The 20682-nt window shown below is 36.9% G+C and overlaps 1 protein-coding gene across 4 annotated transcripts; it reads right to left on the reverse strand.

Moving 5' to 3' along the window:
- Positions 1 to 3371: 3371 nt before the first annotated feature.
- On the reverse strand, positions 3372 to 17653 carry LOC129254055 (transcriptional repressor CTCF-like). Of its 4 annotated transcripts, none has more exons than XM_054892507.2 (8): positions 17464 to 17653; positions 15030 to 15232; positions 14356 to 14478; positions 11437 to 11594; positions 10797 to 10884; positions 10258 to 10349; positions 9590 to 9760; positions 3372 to 8274 (listed from the first exon to the last, which is right to left on the reverse strand). In XM_054892507.2, the coding sequence occupies exons 2-8, from the start codon at positions 15211 to 15213 to the stop codon at positions 6289 to 6291; spliced, it is 2802 nt and encodes a 933-aa protein (XP_054748482.2). In that variant the 5' UTR covers positions 15214 to 15232; positions 17464 to 17653; the 3' UTR covers positions 3372 to 6288. The 4 variants fall into 4 exon arrangements, with proteins under 4 accessions (XP_054748482.2, XP_054748483.2, XP_054748484.2 ...); XM_054892508.2 differs by lacking the exon at positions 17464 to 17653 and adding an exon at positions 17033 to 17427; XM_054892509.2 differs by lacking the exon at positions 17464 to 17653 and adding an exon at positions 17044 to 17106.
- Between the last annotated feature and the right edge of the window lie 3029 nt (positions 17654 to 20682).

The following is a 20682-nucleotide window of genomic DNA, read 5'->3' on the forward strand; positions in this document are numbered from 1 at the left end:
TCTTCATGACTGCCTGTCTGTTTGCCATGACGGCAAACAGAGTTCAAAGATCATTTTCACCCTTTACTCTGTTTTTCCAACAATTAAGCCTTTTGTCCACTACATTTGGTGTCAGGAAATTATGGAAACGCAAGCTCTATTTTAAACGAATTTAAAGGGCAAATATTGAATTTCCCAAATTTGTGTAATTTTCTCACCATCGCTTACTGCCCACCAGATGACTTGACTTTTTGGTTCCTCTCTTCAAATTGTTTTTATACACTCATGGATGAAAAAAAAATTAATTCATTACTTTTGATTAAGTTAAGATATTTCATGCATTATTAATTCTCATTTTTATTTTACTGGGATGTTAACAAAATTATGTATATTTATAGAAAATGTAAATGTAGAGTTATAGAATTTTATATTCATTATACTGAGAATAATAGAGAACTGTATTATATAAGTAGATGATAGGGAGTTTTCGCATTTACTCTGGAGACACTCTCTACAACACATCGATTCCTTAGAAAACGCAATTAAAAATCACAATGGAGAGCTGAGAGGCTTTTCCCGAAAGTTGGTGGTCTGGGACAGCAGATCATCCAAAGATTTGCAGCGGACGAACAATTGCAAATATGTCGTCGTCCAGAGACGAGAGATTCCGATGCTGTCCCGGTCCACCAACTTTCGACAAAAGCCTCTCGGCTCTTCATTGTGATTTGACTTGCATTTTCAAAGGAATTGCATGGTGCGTTGTAGAGTGTATCTGTAGTAATATGCGAAAAAGTCTGAAATAACACAAATGCCGGGGCAGCGGAATTGGAGGGTGTGATGCTTGGGGCTTCAGCTTTCAGATTGTGAATTTATGAATATTCAGCCCCCCTTGGCCCCTCCCCCTTCAAACTTGTTCTGCCATCCCCTGGAATATGATTTGATTATTTCTATGTTGATCCAAGTTGATTCTGATCATTAACATTTGTGTGTTGAATGCTTCATCAGGTTATAGCACAGTGCAATGTTATTAATCACAGCTTTATTAAGTTTGATAAACATTTGTCTTCCAAAATAAGATTATTTAATTTATCCATTTGCACTTCAAACTCTTTTTTCAAATAGATTGAGGGTGTTTGCTATGCATGCATATGTCTTGCGCTTGAATGAATTGAAAATTTTTGCCTTTGTCTTTGATTTTGAAATTGTGAATTCATTATACCTAATGAAATGAATTGTCTTTTTAAATTAAAAGCAATATGCCTACATAATACTAAACACAGTCTTTCATTACTTTCGCATCCCTGAAAGCTATTTGTGCCTGCTGTTTTTACAGGAAGATTTCAATTTTAGTTTTACTATAGTTTTAGCCACTATTTAGTTAATTTTCATGATTTTAAACTTCTAGAGAAATATTTTTATGGCTGATTGTCATTTTCTGATTTTGAATTGTGCTTAAAATTTGACTTAGATGTAACATATACATGTATGTAATAAATAGTAATATATACTAGTATTCAAAGTTTTTAATTTATGTGAAAAAAGGGTGCTGATCATATACGATAATATAAATAGCCTGTATCATCAGCATGCAAATGAGCCGGTTATAAACAAGCAATATTACAAATCTTTCAGATGTGGTGTTTTTGGTGAATATGTGTTACCTCATAAGGTATTTGCAATGTTAAAGTGGCTTATGAATTATGTACACACAATTTTTGATGGAATGAAATTGTGACTGGAACATTTTATTTTAAATTCTGAAAATGATTGAATTAATGTCCATATCATCAGTTCTTTTGTGTGTGCAATCCAGTGTCTATTATATTTCCAGTTTTAAAGTATGATACTTTAACTAGTGTGGCAGGGGTCCACATCAGAGGGGCTCCCCAAAAAAATCCTCGAAAATAAATTCAGATTTTAATATTTGGTCGGTATTACCCCCCCCCCCCCCCTCTTCTTGAATCGAGCATACGAGGCACATCACTGATAAGATATGACATTAATCCAGAAAACCATTCATAAGCCATTTAAACTGAAAAAATACCAAGAGGAACTATGAATTACTGATTAGCCTGCAGCATATTGATCAAAACAAATGATTGATATAGTCATCAAATCAATTCATACAACACTTGAGAATAATGAACAATTATTGGTGATGATAATTTATTTCAGAGTTTATTAAATTCAATTCAATTAGACTGCAAAGATTAGCTGAGCATCAGTGTATTTTTATTTGTGAAAGGCCGAAAATACGGATGTCCTGCTTATCATAGATTATGTCAAGTTTGGTGAGTAGAATGAGAAAGCTTGTGAGCAGAAAAGAAAAAATAAATAGAAGACATGGAAAGATAAAAAGAAATAGAGGAACATTAAAAAAAAAAAAAAGAGAAATGCAGAGACAAAGGGAACAGGGCACATAAGATGACATAGAAAATAAGACATGGACAAAAACAATAGACGAAGAGAGAAAGACAAAAAGTGAAAGTCTGAGAAAAGAGAGATGGACACAGGGAAATGAAGAAAGAGAGAAATAGAAAGCAAAGAGAGGAAGACAGAAAGAGAAACTGACATAAAAAGATAACAAGACAGAGGTGCAGAATAAAAGGAATGGGGAAGACGGGAGAGAAGAGGTAGAGTAAAAGACAAAAGAAAGACATTGAGAGGAAGAGACAGAAAAAAAAACGGATAAAAGAGAGACATAGAAAGAGAAGTGAAGATAGACAAGTCATAAGAGAGAAATAAAGAAAATAAAAGACGGGAAATGTCAGAAATAAAGATAGATGCAGAGAACCCCAAAATGTACATCTTTAAAGTTGCGGTTGGGTCATTTTTAACACACTTTGCTAATATTCGAGTACTGGCTGACATTATCCCATGGAACTAGAAGCAATGAACTAAATTTTCCCATCTATAGTTTTATCTGGCTTGTTCAGATATGAAACATTTCTTATACGAGAAATTGTAAAACCTGCCACACTTGCATATATTATGTTCACTCATTATTTCACAAATAAACTTAGTTACATGCTAAATCTTGGCATTTGATTATCCGGTATGCAGGACTCATCCTTCCAAATAATTGTCCAAGTCAAGAACTTTTCTGACCGATATTACCGTATGTTAATTGTTGTACTTATTATTTTTTGTCAGATTTCTCCTAAATCAGACAGATTTATGTGGTCCCCCAAATCACCTATATTCAGTGACAATATTGAAATAATAGAAAATTGCCTCAGCTGTATTTTCAATAACTCATTTTCAATTGACCTTGCATATACTACATAGTTCTCAGGGATTGATTGTGCCATGAATGGCAAAGTGAACGGACCTTTACTAAAAAAAGGAGACATTAAAAAATAGAAAGAAAATAAAACATACACATTCTGATATCAATTACAGGTTTGAAGGATTTATTACATTTGAAAGAAGTATTTCACAGCAAAACATTACATGTTTCATTCATCATTCACAACTGCAACCAAGATGAATGTAATCAATTTCATCTTGCATGACTGTACAATCAGGCGCCCGTAATACAAAGCTTAGCAATGATCGTAGAACACTTTTCTACGATTGATCCAATTGAATTCCATGTACGATCAATCTTAAAAATCAAGCATACGATTAATCGCTAAACCTTTGTGTTACGGGACCCTGGTGGTGTTAGATTAAATCTTGTACTAGTATTTCAACGCAATTCAAAAAAAAAATCAATAGCAACTTGAATTTCAACCAATTGGTCAGTACGAATAAGTAATTTTCACTTTGAGTTGCATTGATGGCCAAATATAATGCAATAGGCCTTAGCAGATACATGTAGTTCCGCTGATTGGGTAAACTCCAATATCAGATTCTCAACCGACACTTAATTCCAAAACAGATGAAATAAACCAAAAGGGTTAATACAGATCAAAACTATACAGAAAAATCCTTCAAGTAAAATACTGCCCTCATAATTAAAGAAACAAAAATGGTATACAAATATAGCGATGATGAGATAGAGAATGAATATCAACTGTGATGTGCGACACATTTTATCTCAAACACTTTTCAGAGTGATAGGAACAAACATGTTTGCAGTTTTATTTCTGATAGGAGATAAATCCATTTCCTATGGTACAAAAAAATCGTAAAAGCTGCGTTCAGGAGCAGAAGTGGTGTTCACATCCATTTGGCTTTCTGTATCTACATTTTACATATTTTTGGTATGTGTATTTGAGAGACTCACATGTAAAGTTATAGTAATACACAACACTTGCAAAAATGCTAAAAATATATATTCAATATTTTGCAAACTATCTGTGGCTATGATACACTTTCAATAGTAAACCTGGAAATCAACAAATAGGAATGACTCAGTGAGCTTATACAACGGCAGCCACCGATGGTGTCCTCAAATTACTTATCCTCAGCTGTTAGAAAATATACACAGTTCATTTTCAACTTTATAATTATACATGTTATTTCTTACAAATACAAAGCGTTATACAAGTCAAAAGTTATAGATCAATTATATTTACAGTTTTTAGAAGACCTTAATGATGCCTTACCGCAAGTTCATTGGAAGTAGATGTTTAATTTGATTTGGATTAAATAAAATGCTGACTGATAATTTTGGCAATGATTTAAAATCAATCGCTTAAAATGCATTATAGCAGCATACCTTAGTAACCTTACAGACCTAGCATATGATTATGATATACATGTATCTGTAGTTCAGCAGCATACCCAGTATGCCGATTGTGTTCATTCATAAATTGGTACACAGAAATACTGAAGAGGAAAATTTAAATAATTCAGGTAGAGTTGACTCTTCTGTTAAATTCCATGAATAAATGCTGTTAAACTTTGAAACTATTTATTTGCTTGCAGTTCTACAGAATGGATTGTTGTCACAAAAATGCAAAGAAAAAATAAAAAATCTTCTTATACAGAACTAGTATTTAACTCGAGTACTTTTTCCACTGGCACAAGCTGTGAAAAGAAAAAAGAGTTTGCAACTTCAATATAAATGTACGAAGATAATATTTGATTGAGCTCTCCGAGATAAACTCCTTGTGTTACAAGTTACCAACTAGCTGTGCATGTAGAATGGGAAATATATGCATAGAAGATGCATACCCATACGGTTCCCTATAACCATTTTAAAATCAATATGGAATTGATACCAATATGATTTCCCCTGTCTGAAAAAGATATTGTCAGCTTGGCAGAGTACCAAATAAGACATAAAATTACCAATTTCAGACAAAAAAACTGATGAGTGATTTTCGGTGTGCATTGCATAACAGTATATCTACATCACAAACGAGTTAAACTGATTGCATAAATCCATCAAACAAATAACAGCAATGGTGAGCAAAAATGTTAAAGAGAGGAGCAATAAGCAAATTAATACTTTTAAAGGGGTACTCCAGGCTGAAAATAATATGATTTAAACGGATTAAGACAAATACAAAACACTGAAAATTGGCTCAAAATTGGACAAGAAATAACAAAGTTACAATGTATGACATTTCAAAGATTTGCATTATTTCGGTGAAACAGTTCTGTGCACGTCTTCATGAATAGTCAATGAGCAAACTGATGTCATATCCCTAATTGTTCTTTTTCATTTTATTATATGAAATTGTTTATTGAAATTTTTTCCCCTAAAACTAAAGAAGTTGGATTGACACCTGATTTAATGCATAAGGTATTCATTGCTACAACTTAATTTTATCAAAAGGGAGATATATCATTTACACTTGTAGGAAAAAAGTAAAATAATAATGATTCATGTAAAAAGATAAGAAAAGGAATGAGGGTATGTGACATCATCAGCCCGACTAGTGAATATTCATGACGACGAGCATATTACTGTTTTAACAAAATATCGCTAAGCTTTAAAATTCAGTAACTTTGTTTAATATTTGTTATCAGATTTTGATGAAATTTTCAGCATTTTTCTCAGTGAATTTTACTTTATTCATTTTCAGCCCAAAGTACCCCTTTAACAGACAAACAGCTGGAAGATAGCGTGTAAAAAGGATAAAGTTTATGTCACGATCATGACACACATATATATATATAACATCCTGTGTCACAATGCTTTTTACATGAGACTACAACCCATAGTATTATTAAAATGGATGGACGAATGGATGTTGTAAAATAATAAAATGTGCAATAAAAGAAGACCAATATGAAGACCACTTGACACAAGGTCATCATTCTAATGGGCATAAAATACATCCAGGTATAGACATCTAATGTTATCTGCTCTTGTTTAATTGAAAAATTCTATAATCATATATGTGTTAATCCTTACTGTTCTTCAACAAATAGATATATTGTGCCATCCCCGGTGCCATCTTCGTCTTCTTCCATTGCTGCGATGACCGATCCTTCTGAGATGATGCCCTGATTGACCATCTGTTGCTGTAACGCTGCAGCTTGCTCTTGAGTGATAGCTTGGTTATCTTGTGGAGCGGGTGTCTCTTGGATTTGACCTTCCTGTGTCAGTTCTGGAGGCTGGGAGTTGTCTGCAGCTGCCGAACCTTCAGTGGTCTCAAGCTGCTGGGTAGCCTCTTGACTTTCAAGATGCATGTTTTCCCCATCTCCCTGAGGAACAGCCATCATCAACTGCCCTTCCCCTTCCTGGTTGCCCTGGACGGCAGCTAAGCTTCCATTCATCATCTGGAGTGCTTCATCCACATTCTGCCCGTCTCCTCCTACTGTTAGAATAACAGGCATGGTGCCATCACTGGTTTGCACAAGTTGAACCGTGCCCTCTCCCCCTTGCGCCATGGATACTTGAATTGTGTTGCCATCGGTTGTTGTCAAGGTCTGAGGTTCGACAATCTCTTCTATGGCCTCCTCTTCTTGCAACTGCATACGTTGACGCCTCGTTACCCTCTTGCTAGGACTCCCGATTTCCTCGGACGATTTGCGTTTCTTGGTCCCATCTGCTTCCTGGACAAAGTTGTGTTTGCTGCGTTGATGATTGATAAGGGTCTGCTTGTGCTTGAAGGTCTCATGGCACTCTTCACACTCATAAGGCCTTTCTCCGGTGTGAACTCTCATGTGGATGACCAGATGCCGTTTCTGAGGAGCAGAGTACCCACACTCCCCACACTTGTAAATCTTCTCACCCCTGTGCCCCCTCACGTGCTGCATGTATGTGTATCGATCAGTAAATGCATTTTCGCAAATCTTACATATCAAGGGTTCACCAGACGTGTGCATCTTACGGATATGGGTCTTCATGTCGGCATATCTCCCAAAGGTGGTATCACAGTGGTCGCATTTGTGAGATGGTCTATTTCCAACATGTTTCCACTCATGCTCCTTGAGACTACTTTTCTGGGAGAAGGATTGGTCACACTGAGAGCAAGCAAAAGGACGTTCGCCCGTGTGAACCCTCATGTGACGCTTGAGCTTGTAGTTGTCTGTGCTCGCATACTCGCACAGAGTGCATTTGTACGGCTTCTCTCCAGTATGGGAACGCATGTGTCGTTTGATCTTGGACGCCTCGACACTAAGGTAGTCACACAATGGACACTTGTGGGGCTTCTCATGAGTGTGCATGTACTTCATGTGGCGCCCAAGCTCACCAGACGTGCCAAAAGCTTTGGGACACAACTCACATTTGTAGGGCTTGGTCCCAGAATGCGTGTTTTCGTGGTTGCGAAGTAGGGTGGATGTACGGAATATACGACCGCACAGATTGCATTCATGCACCTTTGGTCTCCTTCCAGGGCCCCCTTTCTTGGCACGGTTGAGAACTTGATCAAGGAGACGACCATCGTCAAACTTGGGTACCACGTACCTGGTCTTCTTCTTGCCTCCAGGAACCTCTACACCGGTTTTCTCATCACCGGCAGCAACCGGTGCAGTGTCATCCTCTCCTGCATAGAAATCATAAACAGATGGATCTTGGCCATCCTCTCCTTCTACAACTTCCCTGACAATGACGATTTGGGTCTGCATTTTGGCTTCATCCTTGCGAGGCCGACCTCGTTTCCTTTTGACAGGCTTCTGAACAACCAAGGCCATCTCTTCATGCTCTGCCGCTGCCATTTGCAGGGCGCCCTCTTCCTGCTGTACATTATGTTCCGAGACAGGTTGCAGCTCAGCATAAGAGGGCTGCTCATCCGATGTTGTTGCGATTACATGGGTCTGCTCATCGCCAATATGGGCGACACCTCCTTCTGAGACTACCATAGTAGTGGGTGTGGCTATAGTGGTTGTCTCTGCACCATCTACTGTTTGAAGGATAGTGTATACTTCAGTACCAGGCTCACTTCCCGACTGTAAATCAAAATAAGCAAAATATGCATTAATAACAATAACATACAAACCATGATCTCAGTGTCAATTTGAGCATAAAAATCATAATCATGGCAGAGACATCAAAGAAAATTAAAGTAATATTTCTTTTAAAATATGATGCCAGTAATGTATGTAAATCCACTGAATCGGTTATAATTCCTTATTTTATTGCTCATGATTCATATATACAGAGCACAAGGTCTGCAACCTTCCTCAGAATCAAAATAGCAGAATACAATCAATGTATTAGGTGACTTTTTTGCAGTGGTTTTATTTTCATAAATCTTGCCAGACTAAGATTTCAAAATTTCCTCTACTCTATATGACTCATGCTGCACATGGAAGCAAACTCAATACCATGAATATAATTACCCTGTGTACATGCTGATTTTGTTTTGTTCAAAATCATAGAAATATCTGTAGGGGAAGGCAGGGTAAGTTGTAACTCTTTTTGCATTTTGCATGTTAGAATTGATATGACTAATAATATTATAGAAATAAGTACCTAGCCTTTATATTTGATTCTTAGGAAATATTTTTCACCTATATATAACCTTCTATCCCCACACTGAAAGTCATTGTGACCTTTGAAAAAACGATGTCAAATGGCTCAACTTGCCCCATCTGTGGGGTAAATTGTGCCACCTTCTGGGGTAAGTTGAGCCACAAAAAGTATGTACAAAATGTCAATTTTTTATTTAAAGTCTTTTCACTTGTTAATTCTCTATAAATACTAACATCCTCTAAAAGTAAAAGAACTGCCAGGTGAATTTGCTCCTTTCTGCCTGCATATCAATGGCTTTTTAAGATTTTAAAAAATTATTATTATACATTACCATAAGAATTACTATGGCTCAACTTGCCCCATGTTGGCTGGCTCAAATTACCCCAGTCCGAACTTAATGCGACATTTTCACATCCACACATTTCTTATGCACCTATCATGTAAAAGACTATGACAAGAATGAGAATCCATACCTGGACTAACAGTATTGTTCTTATTTCTTTATTATATTTAAAAACGTGTGCGGGTAAAAAGCACTCATCTATTTCACATCCTTTTTTACTTTGCCTGAAATTTGTATTTTTTCCTCTAAAAATTACTTTTTGTTTCAAAGTTGAAAACAATGTGGTGGGGTTAAGGGTTATGTAATGGGTCATCAATACATGAAACCACCACAATGTCTGACTCATTCATTATTGGCCTGGGGGTGGTGGCTCAACTTGCCCTTATGCTCAACTTACCCTGCCTTCCCCTATACATACATACAATGAAATCAAAATGATCTCTTACTTGTGTCATGGCTATTTGGGCAGTGCCATTGTGAGAAACAGGAACAAACTGGGTGTTCTGTGTGGTTTGATAGACAATGCTATCTCCCATATTGACAGGTGCACCCGAGAAGGCAATCTGGGCCACACCTTGATCTATCTGACCATTGTCTTCCATGGATACCATTAGCACCTAGAGATGGAAACAGAGGTGGGAGAAGAGAAAAAATTTAACATCATTAAAACATGAGGAAAGAGCAGAGTAAAAATAGGAAACCCAATACAAAAGTATTTTTGAAAATTTGGGCTTCCCATAATCATATCACACAGTTTGACCTCTTCCTGCTGTAATTTAAACATACTTCAGAATACGAGCCTATGTATTGTTTGCTGAACTCTGATTCAATATAAACTCTGGTCTAAATTTGTGGTTTAATAAAACTGTGAACAGGCAATCGTGACACAAACTCTAACAGTAAAGGTTCAATGTATCAGCTTGACACTCAACCCATTCATCATTCTCAGGGAACATCAACTAGAATAGTTTCCTTTCTTCACCAAAAAAGTAGTAAGAGGAAAGATCAAAGACATAAGAAACATACAATTCAAACTGGGCTTCCCATACTTTTAGCACACAGACTACGGCCTAGCCTAAACTGGAGCCTTGATCAGACACTTTTCACCACTCACCTGTTGCTGTTGTCCTATCCCTGATGAACCATCCTCCATGTTATGTACCATCACCACCTGTTCTCCATTCACTGTCTGTATACCAGCTATTCCTGAGGGGGGGGGGGGCAATCAATAATGAGATCATTAGGCGTGGCTTATCTAATTCTATAACTTGTTCCCTAAAAAGAACCAGTTTCAACTAGAGTTTTCGCCACGGAAATCTTCAGAAGGTACATCAGTTTCAAAGAGCCACAAATTTTCTTTAAATTTCACTTCTTAAACACAATGAATATATACATGTAAACGTTGGTTCACCCTCTTAAAAGATATTGATCACTTTCATTTCTTTTTATGTTTATTTTTTGTTTAGATGATTCTACAAGGAGTTTCATCCAATGGAATAATTCCGAAGAGCAAGACGAGCTGACAACATTAAATTCATGGTGAAAGATGAGCTTTATCCAGAGGGATTCACACGTGCATGTAGAAAAAATGCAAACATAAATGAAGCTGTATGCAAAACATATTTTTAGAGGGAATACGAATGAAAGACTTACTGCTGGGATCCACTTTAGCTCCATGCTCATCTACAAGGTTGGATGTATCAAGCTGCTGCATGAAAGTGCCCTCTGTACCAATCTCTCCCTGGAAAAAAAAAAAGGGGAACAAAATATCCACAACTTACTCCGCAAGTTTAGATATATTGACTTAATTCCCATATCTCGATAAATCAATACAATAACTCTGGAAGGGGGGGGGGAATCACATGTGCAGTTATCATATAATTCCATATCTCATTTGACTTGGACTGTCTCAGTATGAAGATTATCAATATTTGAAAATATATAAATTGATAACAATATCTCCATGAGATGTGCAGGAAACTTACAAGCAATGCCTGCATTTCTATTTATTCCATTGACCATAACAGTTCAGCGCGGCATTGAAAAAGAGAAAGAGAGCATGCAGTGCCATTTAAAAGAGAACACTTTGAAAGCAACCTTCTACTATTAAACCAAACAGTGACTTAATTTGTATATGACAGATGTGACAGGGATCGCCATTAGATAATTGGCCTGCACAACCACAACACAAAATATAAAACTAAATGACCGTACTGTACAGACCATCATCTCTTGAAATAATAAGTATACATGTATATGTCCTGAAGTAGAAGTATTTGATGTGATAACTTACTTCTTGGTTTTCCTGCGCGACATTAGGATTGCTGATGTTTGCTGAAGCATTGGCAAGTAGCTGTAATGTGTGGGTGATATCAATGGTGGCTTGGTCGGGTGCTGGCTGGCTGGTCTGACCAGCCTCCTCTTCATCATCCGCAACCTCTTGTTTAACCACTGTCAAAGGTTAAAAGGTGATATAAAACTAAATCATTTCTCATCTGCATGCAGTCAAAATGTATGTCTCTGCCATATGTAACAACCTTTATTGACATTTGACATTATCAACCTTACATCTGGGTCCCGTCTTGCAAAGATTTACGTTTGATCGGATCAACCTCGGGCCCGGGCATACACACATAGCTAGTACTGGAGGTCTGAGGCTGTCTATTAAAATAGATCTGGTCAATGCGAAGCTGTATCTGGCATTTTGAGTATAATACTGCCTTTGTGCTAACATATTATCAAGTTAGGCATACATATTTATGTTGTCCAGGGCTATCAAAGGGTCTGCATTACATTTTGGAATTTTCATGCATCCGGTATATAAACCATGCGTCCGGTAAAAAAAATCATGCGTCCGGTAAATCAAATTTAGCGGACGCATGAAATTATCATGCATCCAGTAAATCATTAATTTTTGTGGTTTATTCAATAATTTTTTTCCATTCTATAAAACAGATGATACATGGGTTTCTTTCATGGACCAGTGGAACTGTGTGCACTGTGGCATTATGGTCTAAACCATGCCAAAGTTACCTTGTGCACACAGTTCCTACTGACCCACTCTAATTCATGCATCATTTGTATATTAACGACCATTGTCACATTTGATCTCTAACCTTGATATCCCCAAACTATTCAGATCATAATTACTTCCTTGTATGCTTGGAGACATTTTAAATTTTATCCCTCAAAAAGTTCTTTAGTTATCTTAAGAATATATAAGTAGGACCAACAGACGACCAGAAACCATAATGCCTCCCGCAACCACTAACAATATGAAATCAATAACTTTGGTCATCACGGGATCATGACTTCCCAACAAATACCAGCGAAACATTTACACGCCTTAGTCGAAACAGATTAATTTTTAGCATTAACCTATCAATAGACATAAATGCCGACTAGGGATTCTAAGAACACTAGCCAACTGTCAAGATTCAAGCAACTGAACTCTTCCTCCATACAAAATAAAAAAGGAAGTACTGTAGCAGTGAATAATAAAACTCACCAATTTTTTATTTTTAATGACATTATCATAATACACATTTTATGACTTGTGCAAATTGCCAATCTCATTCTCCTTTGAAGAAAAATGCCAGTTGTGATATTGATCTCAAAATGGGTTTGAACAAAGTGCAATAAATTGACAACCCAAGTGTCTGTATACATATAAATAAAACATGTGCCAAATAGCTCTGGTATGAAAAAAATAAATTAACACAGAATTCCATCAAATGTCAGATATTTTCCAAGCAATATCACAGGGATGCCACTAGGTGTCCTCCAAAAATACTGAAACTTATCGCGGGCCGGGATAGTGTCCAAGAAATTTTTTTTTTAGGGGGGTCCACCTTTAATTTTGGGATGGACACATGTCACAGGTAAAAAATTGGACAAGCAAAAAAAAAAAAAAAAAAAAAAAATTAGGAGGGGGGGGGGGTCCACCCCCACCTCAAATTTAGGGGAGGGGGGGAGGACCAAGTGGTTTCTTACCTTCTTGTGATCGATGACTTTGAAGTCAATTAGGTTTGAAAAACTGACGGTAGTTAGTTGTGTGTTTCTCATAGAACGCTAGACCAACAGCTTCAGTCTCTGTATTTTGGTTGTTCAGCTGAACCGCGTTGGCTCCTCTCACCAATAGTTAGACTGAAGAGTTGTTGGCCCGTACATAAAGACTACGTATCAGCTAACCCAGGGAGCTCCGGGCCGGGGCTAGCCGATACGTAACCCAAGGAGCTCCGGCCCGCTTTCCGGGCCGGAGCTCCCTGGGTTCCGTATCAGCATGCAGCAGTAACGTTAGATCTAACATTCGGCGGAAACCCGATTTTCGGATCGTTTTTGGTACATAAAATGTCACATTTTAAAAAGATAATTACATCCAAACTTACGAGAAAATATATAAAATTCAGAAACATCGTACCTTAGACCGCAGTTACCGCTAATTCCTTTCAAATGATGATCAAAACTTAGTCATCCTCGATTCCTTCGTTGGTCAACGTAAGTTGCCATCTTGGATGACGTCATCATCTGTACAGACGTATTTACCAGTCGCTATTATACCGTGATTTGTGCCGCTACTTTGTGCTTGTCTATGAGCGTGCGTTTGGAATTTGTCGCTCGCATTGATTGGCCAGGATATCGATAATTCTAATCAGAAAGCCTTGATAAAAGCATAACTCAATGAACGTAGTAGGCAGTGCGCGCGTTTATAATTTATGTACTGTATAAAAGCAAATATCTCGGGGAAACATCTCTCACTCGGTCGATCGACATGCATCGCAATCGGAAGAAATAGGGGGGAAAAAAGGAGGACTTGCGTTTTTTTTTTAATACACAGAAAACAGGAAAAGTCGGAAATATGGAAATAAGACAGATAGCAGGAAAAAAGCAGGAATTCCGTATAAATACGGAAAAGTGGCATCCCTGATATCAATATAGTTTTTCACATGCTTTCTGTGTTAGTGATCACAAGTGTTGTCAAATTACAGCAAAGATTTCATGACTTCACTTGTACATGTAAGTTTATGTTAATGTAGCGGTTAGCATCTGTAGATCTATGATAATAGGGTGGCATTTATTCTTGATTTTAAAGACTTTCTCAAGAAGTAATTTGTTTGCTGCAACTACATTTTTTACCGTTTAAGCATAGAGAATAGCTCCATGGTTTAAGTACATGAAGACCTGCAGATGCATAATGATTTAATGTACATACCTGCTACATTATCTCCTTCAGCTCCTTCCTCAAGTTGTACACCCGCTCCGTCATCACTATCTTCTCTTACAACCAGTGGTGCTTCCGAGCTACCCTCTCCTGTAGCTGCACCTGATGACTTCGCTGTAATCAAGAACAGAAGCAACAGCCATTATTAAATACATGTAGAGCTTTGCTGACTAACCTTGACCACCCACTCAATCAATAGTATGCCAATAATATGATACAAGCACAAAGTGCTAGGTGATATTTTGATATTATCAAAATTATGCGATATCAAAAAAGTATTAAATATTCGATTATGATTTTATGATTATGTTGATATATTGCGTTAACAGGAAATGACCAAAATATTGTCAATTTATTTTGCTGGCAATAAACGACTAACATCAAATATGAACCAGCATTACAAGCACATATTTTCCGCAACATTTTGTGAATTCCAGTTTCAAGAATCTACTTGTTGAAGCATAAAATCATACGATGAAGCCGTACATGCTGTTTCATATCTGGATTTATATAGCTTCCATTGCCAACTGATTAAGTCACTGATGTCAATTTATGAATCATACTGTAGTCATGACAGTCACTAGAAACACGAGCTAGTGTTACCTTTACAAATAACCTTAAGGTATATAGAAGATACCGTAGGTATTTTTTTCTTTTTAACTCACCTGCCTCTTGCTGACCTGTACCAGGGGCAGTGGCAGGGCCTGATGAGAGCTCCTCGTTGAAGTTTTGCAAGTAGGTCTCCAGGACATTCATGGACGCTGCATCGTTTCCCTCAGCTTCCCCCTGGTTAGCTGGTGCCACTGGTTCCTCTGACTGGCTGCTAGGTTGCTCTGGGTTTTCATCCATGGTCACCTTGCCTTATAACCTGCATGGAAGTCAACAAATGCAATACATTCATATATTTACCACCACATGGAAAACTCTACTCTTCCAGGTCAAGTTCTTCTGAATTAACAGGCAGACTAACATGAACCAATCATCCAATCAACATCCTTTATTCATTCTATGCTATGGTTTACATTCTATAATGCATGCATTTGAATCTAGTTAAATATTCTTTTTATTTTACAAATCCTGGTTTTCAGACAGTAAATTAAAACATCATACAATAGTTTGCAATGGAATACGAGGCATAAATTCTTGATCTGTAAGGGCTTGGATACGGCTTTTAGCTTATAGACTGAAATTAAATTTAGAAATAAAATGATTTCATGTTTTTCAAATCATGAAATAAGAATATAAAATTTCCAATGAAATAGATGCTTTTAAAATGCATATTTATCAATATTAATATGAAATGAGAGATAATCTATTATATTTATTGAAAGTGAAAAAGATCATATTTATGATGTGTCATTTTTTTAGTAGGAAATAAAATTAGAAGCAATTAATGTAAAATGACTTTGAAGAGATTTTTTTCATTTTTAGAATTGTCGCTGTTGATAAATACAAGCAAGCCCTGACGACAGGGACACTGACTAGGCCCCTTTTCTAGGATCTCGACCATTGACCCGTGTGATTGCGCTGAAAAATTGATGAGCATGTTGTGGAATAATCTTTGAAACTGCATTGTTAATTTTTTGAAAAATTTTGCAAATATTCTTGCATGATTTATGCATAAAATCAGAATTCTGCTCAAATTAAAAAGAGGTCTACATAATATATTGTTTTTTGTGGACTTTTTAGCAAAACCAGACCCAATTATTAAAAAATACAAAATCAATACATGTATTATTTTATTTATCTATGTTGTGTATTTACTTTTTGGTTTTATAGGTTTTTTTTTTAATTGATTTGGGGACACTATTCTGATCATAAATAATGAGAAATTCATTTTTTATCCACGAACGAAGTAAGTAAGACTTTGTAATATCATACATTATAAATTCTGGCTAACAGAATTTGCATTGCAGAAATTGAAATATTTGATAATTCATATAATTCATAGAGTTCATAAAATACAAAAGAAATCTAACAGTCTGGGACATCATAGGCACTCTCACTTCCGTATCCTGTTTTGTGAAAATAAATTAAACTTTCTTCATTGACAAAATTTTCAGCATTTTTTACTTAAGTAGGATTGATTTTCCTCATACTAAGTACTCTTAAGTATTTCAGACTTCGGATGAGATTATTCATCTGGCACTAACTGTTTAACTTGTCAGTTTAAATGAAAAAAAACAGTACCAAAAGAAATAGAAGAGTCTAGTGTCTACATCTTCTCTATCTTCTGTCCAATTTGAAACAGGTGGATAGGATACGCAGGCAGCTGGCCCCGCGTTAAGTGCAAGTGTAACACTCGACATCGCGACAGTACAGTGAGGCCAATGTTGCTGCCACGTTTGATCGTGCGGAACCTGCAGCTGCAGCGGGGGGAACCATCGCGCCGAACCTACCCGATGGAAGGCCTTTGTTCGCCGCTGACGCCATTCCTCGCGTACCCTCAAAAAAGCCGTAATAAGTGTGTGTAAAGCGGTATAGAGTAGCGCACACACTCAACAAAGCAGAGTGCTCTTTGAACTTCCCAAAGCCATGACATTCCATCGAAATACAAGCACTTTTGCTCCTTAAATCACATCAAATAATTGATCATCACTTGCACACAACTTTCATGCACATCTTCCAGGGTTCTACTTCATCAAATTATGTTTACAAAAAAACTTACTAGCGTTTTACCGAGTAGTGGCGCTCGCCTTCCTTGTCAATTTCTAGCCATAGCGGTCGGGGAAATACACCCGTAGTCCGCATGCAAAGAACGGCTGTGCAGCAGGTAAATTTGCATACTCTTGGACTACCACAAATATACCCGGAAATGAGAGTCCCTAGAAATGTTCACTTAAATACCATAAAAAGCCTTTCTGCAGTATTCTATTTGCAATATTTCCGTAGATTATTGATACACACATAGCAATATTTCGTTATATTTCATTATGAATAGCGGGAAATTATATTAAATAATATTTTATATCACATAAATTTATTCAGGATCGAAGGAATTTTGAAATTGACGATTCATCGAAGTCTTGTGCGAGAAGCGTCAGGGGGCGCGCTGTCGATAGAGACATTACAAGTATTAAAGCGAACAAAATAACTCACCTTCTCTACCAAATTGCAGGAAACACCTCAAAATTGCCTCACCTAATGTTTGGAAAGGTTTTTTGCTCAAAATATTGTAAAAATGTGATTTTTAGATGAAATATCCAACTGGAAGAATGGCGAACGCCGAGAGCAAGATGGCGCTGTTTTAATGCGCATGCGTGATGACAACGCAAGATTACTCAATTGCGCATGCGCTTACCATTAGGCGGTACATATTTTAAACTTGAATTAGGCCAACGAGTCCAAGGATAAAGATGTAGGTCTAAATTGATGACAAACATTAAACTTGCAGTTTTACAAACAATACAAACTTTGGACAGAATAGACGAGTGTATAAAATGTTTGACACCAGTTTTAACAGAATTTTAGTCTTTTTTTTATTTACGTCTTGGGGAAAAAAATAATTTGTAGCCCCACCGGGGCTCACGTAAAAGGCCACTAGGCTTGCCGTTCTGATATCAGGGCCCGGTATCAGGGCCACGCCAAGGTCACTTTTTTTATTATAAGGAGGATGGATCTGAGGGGAGGGACAACCAAAACGAGAAGACATATTTTTATCGATTGAAAAATAGGAGTAATCCAGTGGAGTAATCTTCTTCTAGCTCTCATTTTCTTCCTCCCTTCTTTGTTAAAAAAAAGAAAGAAAAGGGGACATGGTAGTCGCCTCCTGCTTCCCTATCCCCCACCCCCTATGGTGTGAACCTGTAAAAAAAAATGACCAACTTTGTTCATTATTTTTCAATTCTAATATTCAATAGAATACACAGAATATTAAACTTCAAATAGATACATGACAAAGACTTTTTAAAATATACATTCAATTCTATTTTCATTTATTTCATGAATAAAAAGTAGGACAAGTCGGGGAAATACAGTTAGGTCAAGTGAATGGAGCCAATGCAATATGCTCTTCTTCTTAATCCCTATCATTTTACAGCTTTTCTCCTTTATTTTCCCCTTCTTTTTTTTTACATTTCACAGGTCGGCGTTACCAGTGCCCCTCAATTCCCCCCTCAGTAGAGGGGACTCGGGGCAAGGGGAAAAGATCGAGGATGAGGAGGAAGGAGGAGGAGAGGGGGAGAAGGAGGAGAAGAAAAAGGAGGAGAAGAAGAAAGAGAAGAAGGAGGAGGAGGAGAAGAAGAAAAAGAAGAAGGAGGAGGAGGAGAAGAAGAAAAAGAAGAAGAAAAAAAAGAGAAGAAGAAGAAGGGGAGGAAGAGGAGGAGGAAGAAGAAGAAGAAGAAAAAGAAGAAGGACACACATGTGGTATTTTCCCAAAGGATCATACCGTATACGTATCAAGTCGATCAGGGGCCGTTGCAGAAAGAGTTGCTTATAAAATCATGTGCAACTTGATTTCCAACCAATCAACGGTGCGCATTTGGGACTTGCGATTGATTTTTTTTGGCAACTCTTTCTGCAACTCTTTTTGTTCAACTTGCTCTCATTTCTTTATTTCTGCATGTTCAGACCAGGCGGGTGTTTCATAAAGCTGCTAAACCGTCGTCAATGAATATACCATTTACCACAAGAAATGATCACCAGTCGTTCTTAAAGTCGCTCTTAACTTACGAACAGCTTTATGAAACGGCCCCCTGGTCTGAACATGCAGAAATAAAGAAATGAGAGCAAGTTGAACAAAAACTTCCAAAAAGGATGATCATGACCTCATATCAATTATCATTTGAACTTTTGACCCCATCTTCCTCATGGACACACGTGGTTTTACCCACTCACTGGCGTACCTAGGATTTTCCAGAAGGGGGGCAAATTTTTTGGAGGATATTTCGTCCGCGAAAAAATTTGACAAGCAAAAAAAAAAGGTATTCAACAAAAAAAAAGGATTCCTTACCAGATAAAAATTTGACAAGCAAAAAAAAAAAAAAGGTCAAGTTCAGGTTTTTTGTGACTCGTCAGGGGGGCATGGGCGGAAATCCCAGGGGGGACAGGGGGACGCGTCCCCTACCATTTCGGAAAGGGGGGACATAATATCAAATGTCCCCCTACTATTTATGGTCTTTTATTATGAAAAAAATACATAATTCAAAATCGAAATTATACACATGTATCCTCGAATTTCGAAATATATATAAACAGATAGTTTTTGTTAAGAACTTGGATAGGAAAAGAAAAGGCATACCGGCCCGACTATTCTCGAACTCGCATCTAGCCCTATATGCCAGCGAAAGAGTGATGACAATATGACATTGATGACATCAATGGCCATTGTCAATTTCATTACTAATAGAATTGACGAAAAAAGAAAATCGCCTCTGGACACTTATAAGTAAATTTAGTGCAGAGATGGTAAACGAGAATGTTCCATATACCCCGCAAAAACATACCTTTGTTAAACCAATTCATTTCGCTTTATTCCAAATTTACTTGGAATACTAGTATAAAAATATTTTTATTGTTCGAGTACTCAGTAAAAAGAATAGTTTTCATGAGTTATGATTAATCCTTCTCAGTGAATTTTAACTATGTTTAATCCCCCAAAATTTGTTTTTAAATACTCTATTAACGAGACTTTTATATTCAATTTTTACACAAAATTCTCGTCGTGGGAGGGGTCATCATAGATAGATCAAGGGGGCGAAGCGGCGGCCCGCCCCCTATTGGCGGCGCAGAATAGGAAGGTGAGGAGAAAAATAAGAAGAAAGATAGGACGATCGAGGAAGAAAATTAAATAATGGAAGGGGAGGGGAAATAATTGAAAAAAAAAAGAAAACTTTCAGGTCATAGTACGAAAATAAAAAATTCGCTCGCGCTTTGCATGAATACACAGCCATCTCTTTATTTCAAAACGTGCTTAATTTTTATTTTCACTTTTTAGATCGAAATATATAAAATCAAATCATTTATTTAGGAATATATCTATCTTTTTCATAATTTGTAGGTTTAAATCTTAAAAAAAAAATAGCTCGCGCTTTGCGCTCGCATTGCTTTTTGAGATAAACTGCTTGTTATTTATTTCAAAAGTGCTTGAAAGATCCAGTTTTCAGATCTGAATTTAAAAAAAAAATCATTTCGCGCTCGCATCAGTAATATGGTTGAGTCAGATACAGTGGCGTACCTGGGATTTTTCACAGGGGGAAAAAATCTGACAAGCCAAAAAAAAAAAAAAAAAAAAAGGTCTTCAATCACAAATGAAGGATTTCGTACCAGAAAAAAATTTGACAAGCAAAAAAAAAAAAAAAAAAAGGTCTTCAAGCTCGT

The sequence above is a fragment of the Lytechinus pictus genome, chromosome 2, assembly GCF_037042905.1.
Source record: "Lytechinus pictus isolate F3 Inbred chromosome 2, Lp3.0, whole genome shotgun sequence".
Taxonomy (NCBI): Eukaryota; Metazoa; Echinodermata; class Echinoidea; order Temnopleuroida; family Toxopneustidae; genus Lytechinus; species Lytechinus pictus.

Excerpts from the sequence above, each read along its gene's own strand:
- LOC129254055 (XM_054892507.2), bottom strand. The coding sequence starts at position 15,213 with ATGGATGAAAACCCAGAGCAACCTAGCAGCCAGTCAGAGGAACCAGTG. Across the intron at positions 11,595-14,355 it reads TGAAGGAGATAATGTAGCAG|TGGTTAAACAAGAGGTTGCG; the intron begins GTATGTACATTA and ends AACCTTTGACAG. Across the intron at positions 9,761-10,257 it reads GGATAGGACAACAGCAACAG|GTGCTAATGGTATCCATGGA; the intron begins GTGAGTGGTGAA and ends TTCCATCTCTAG.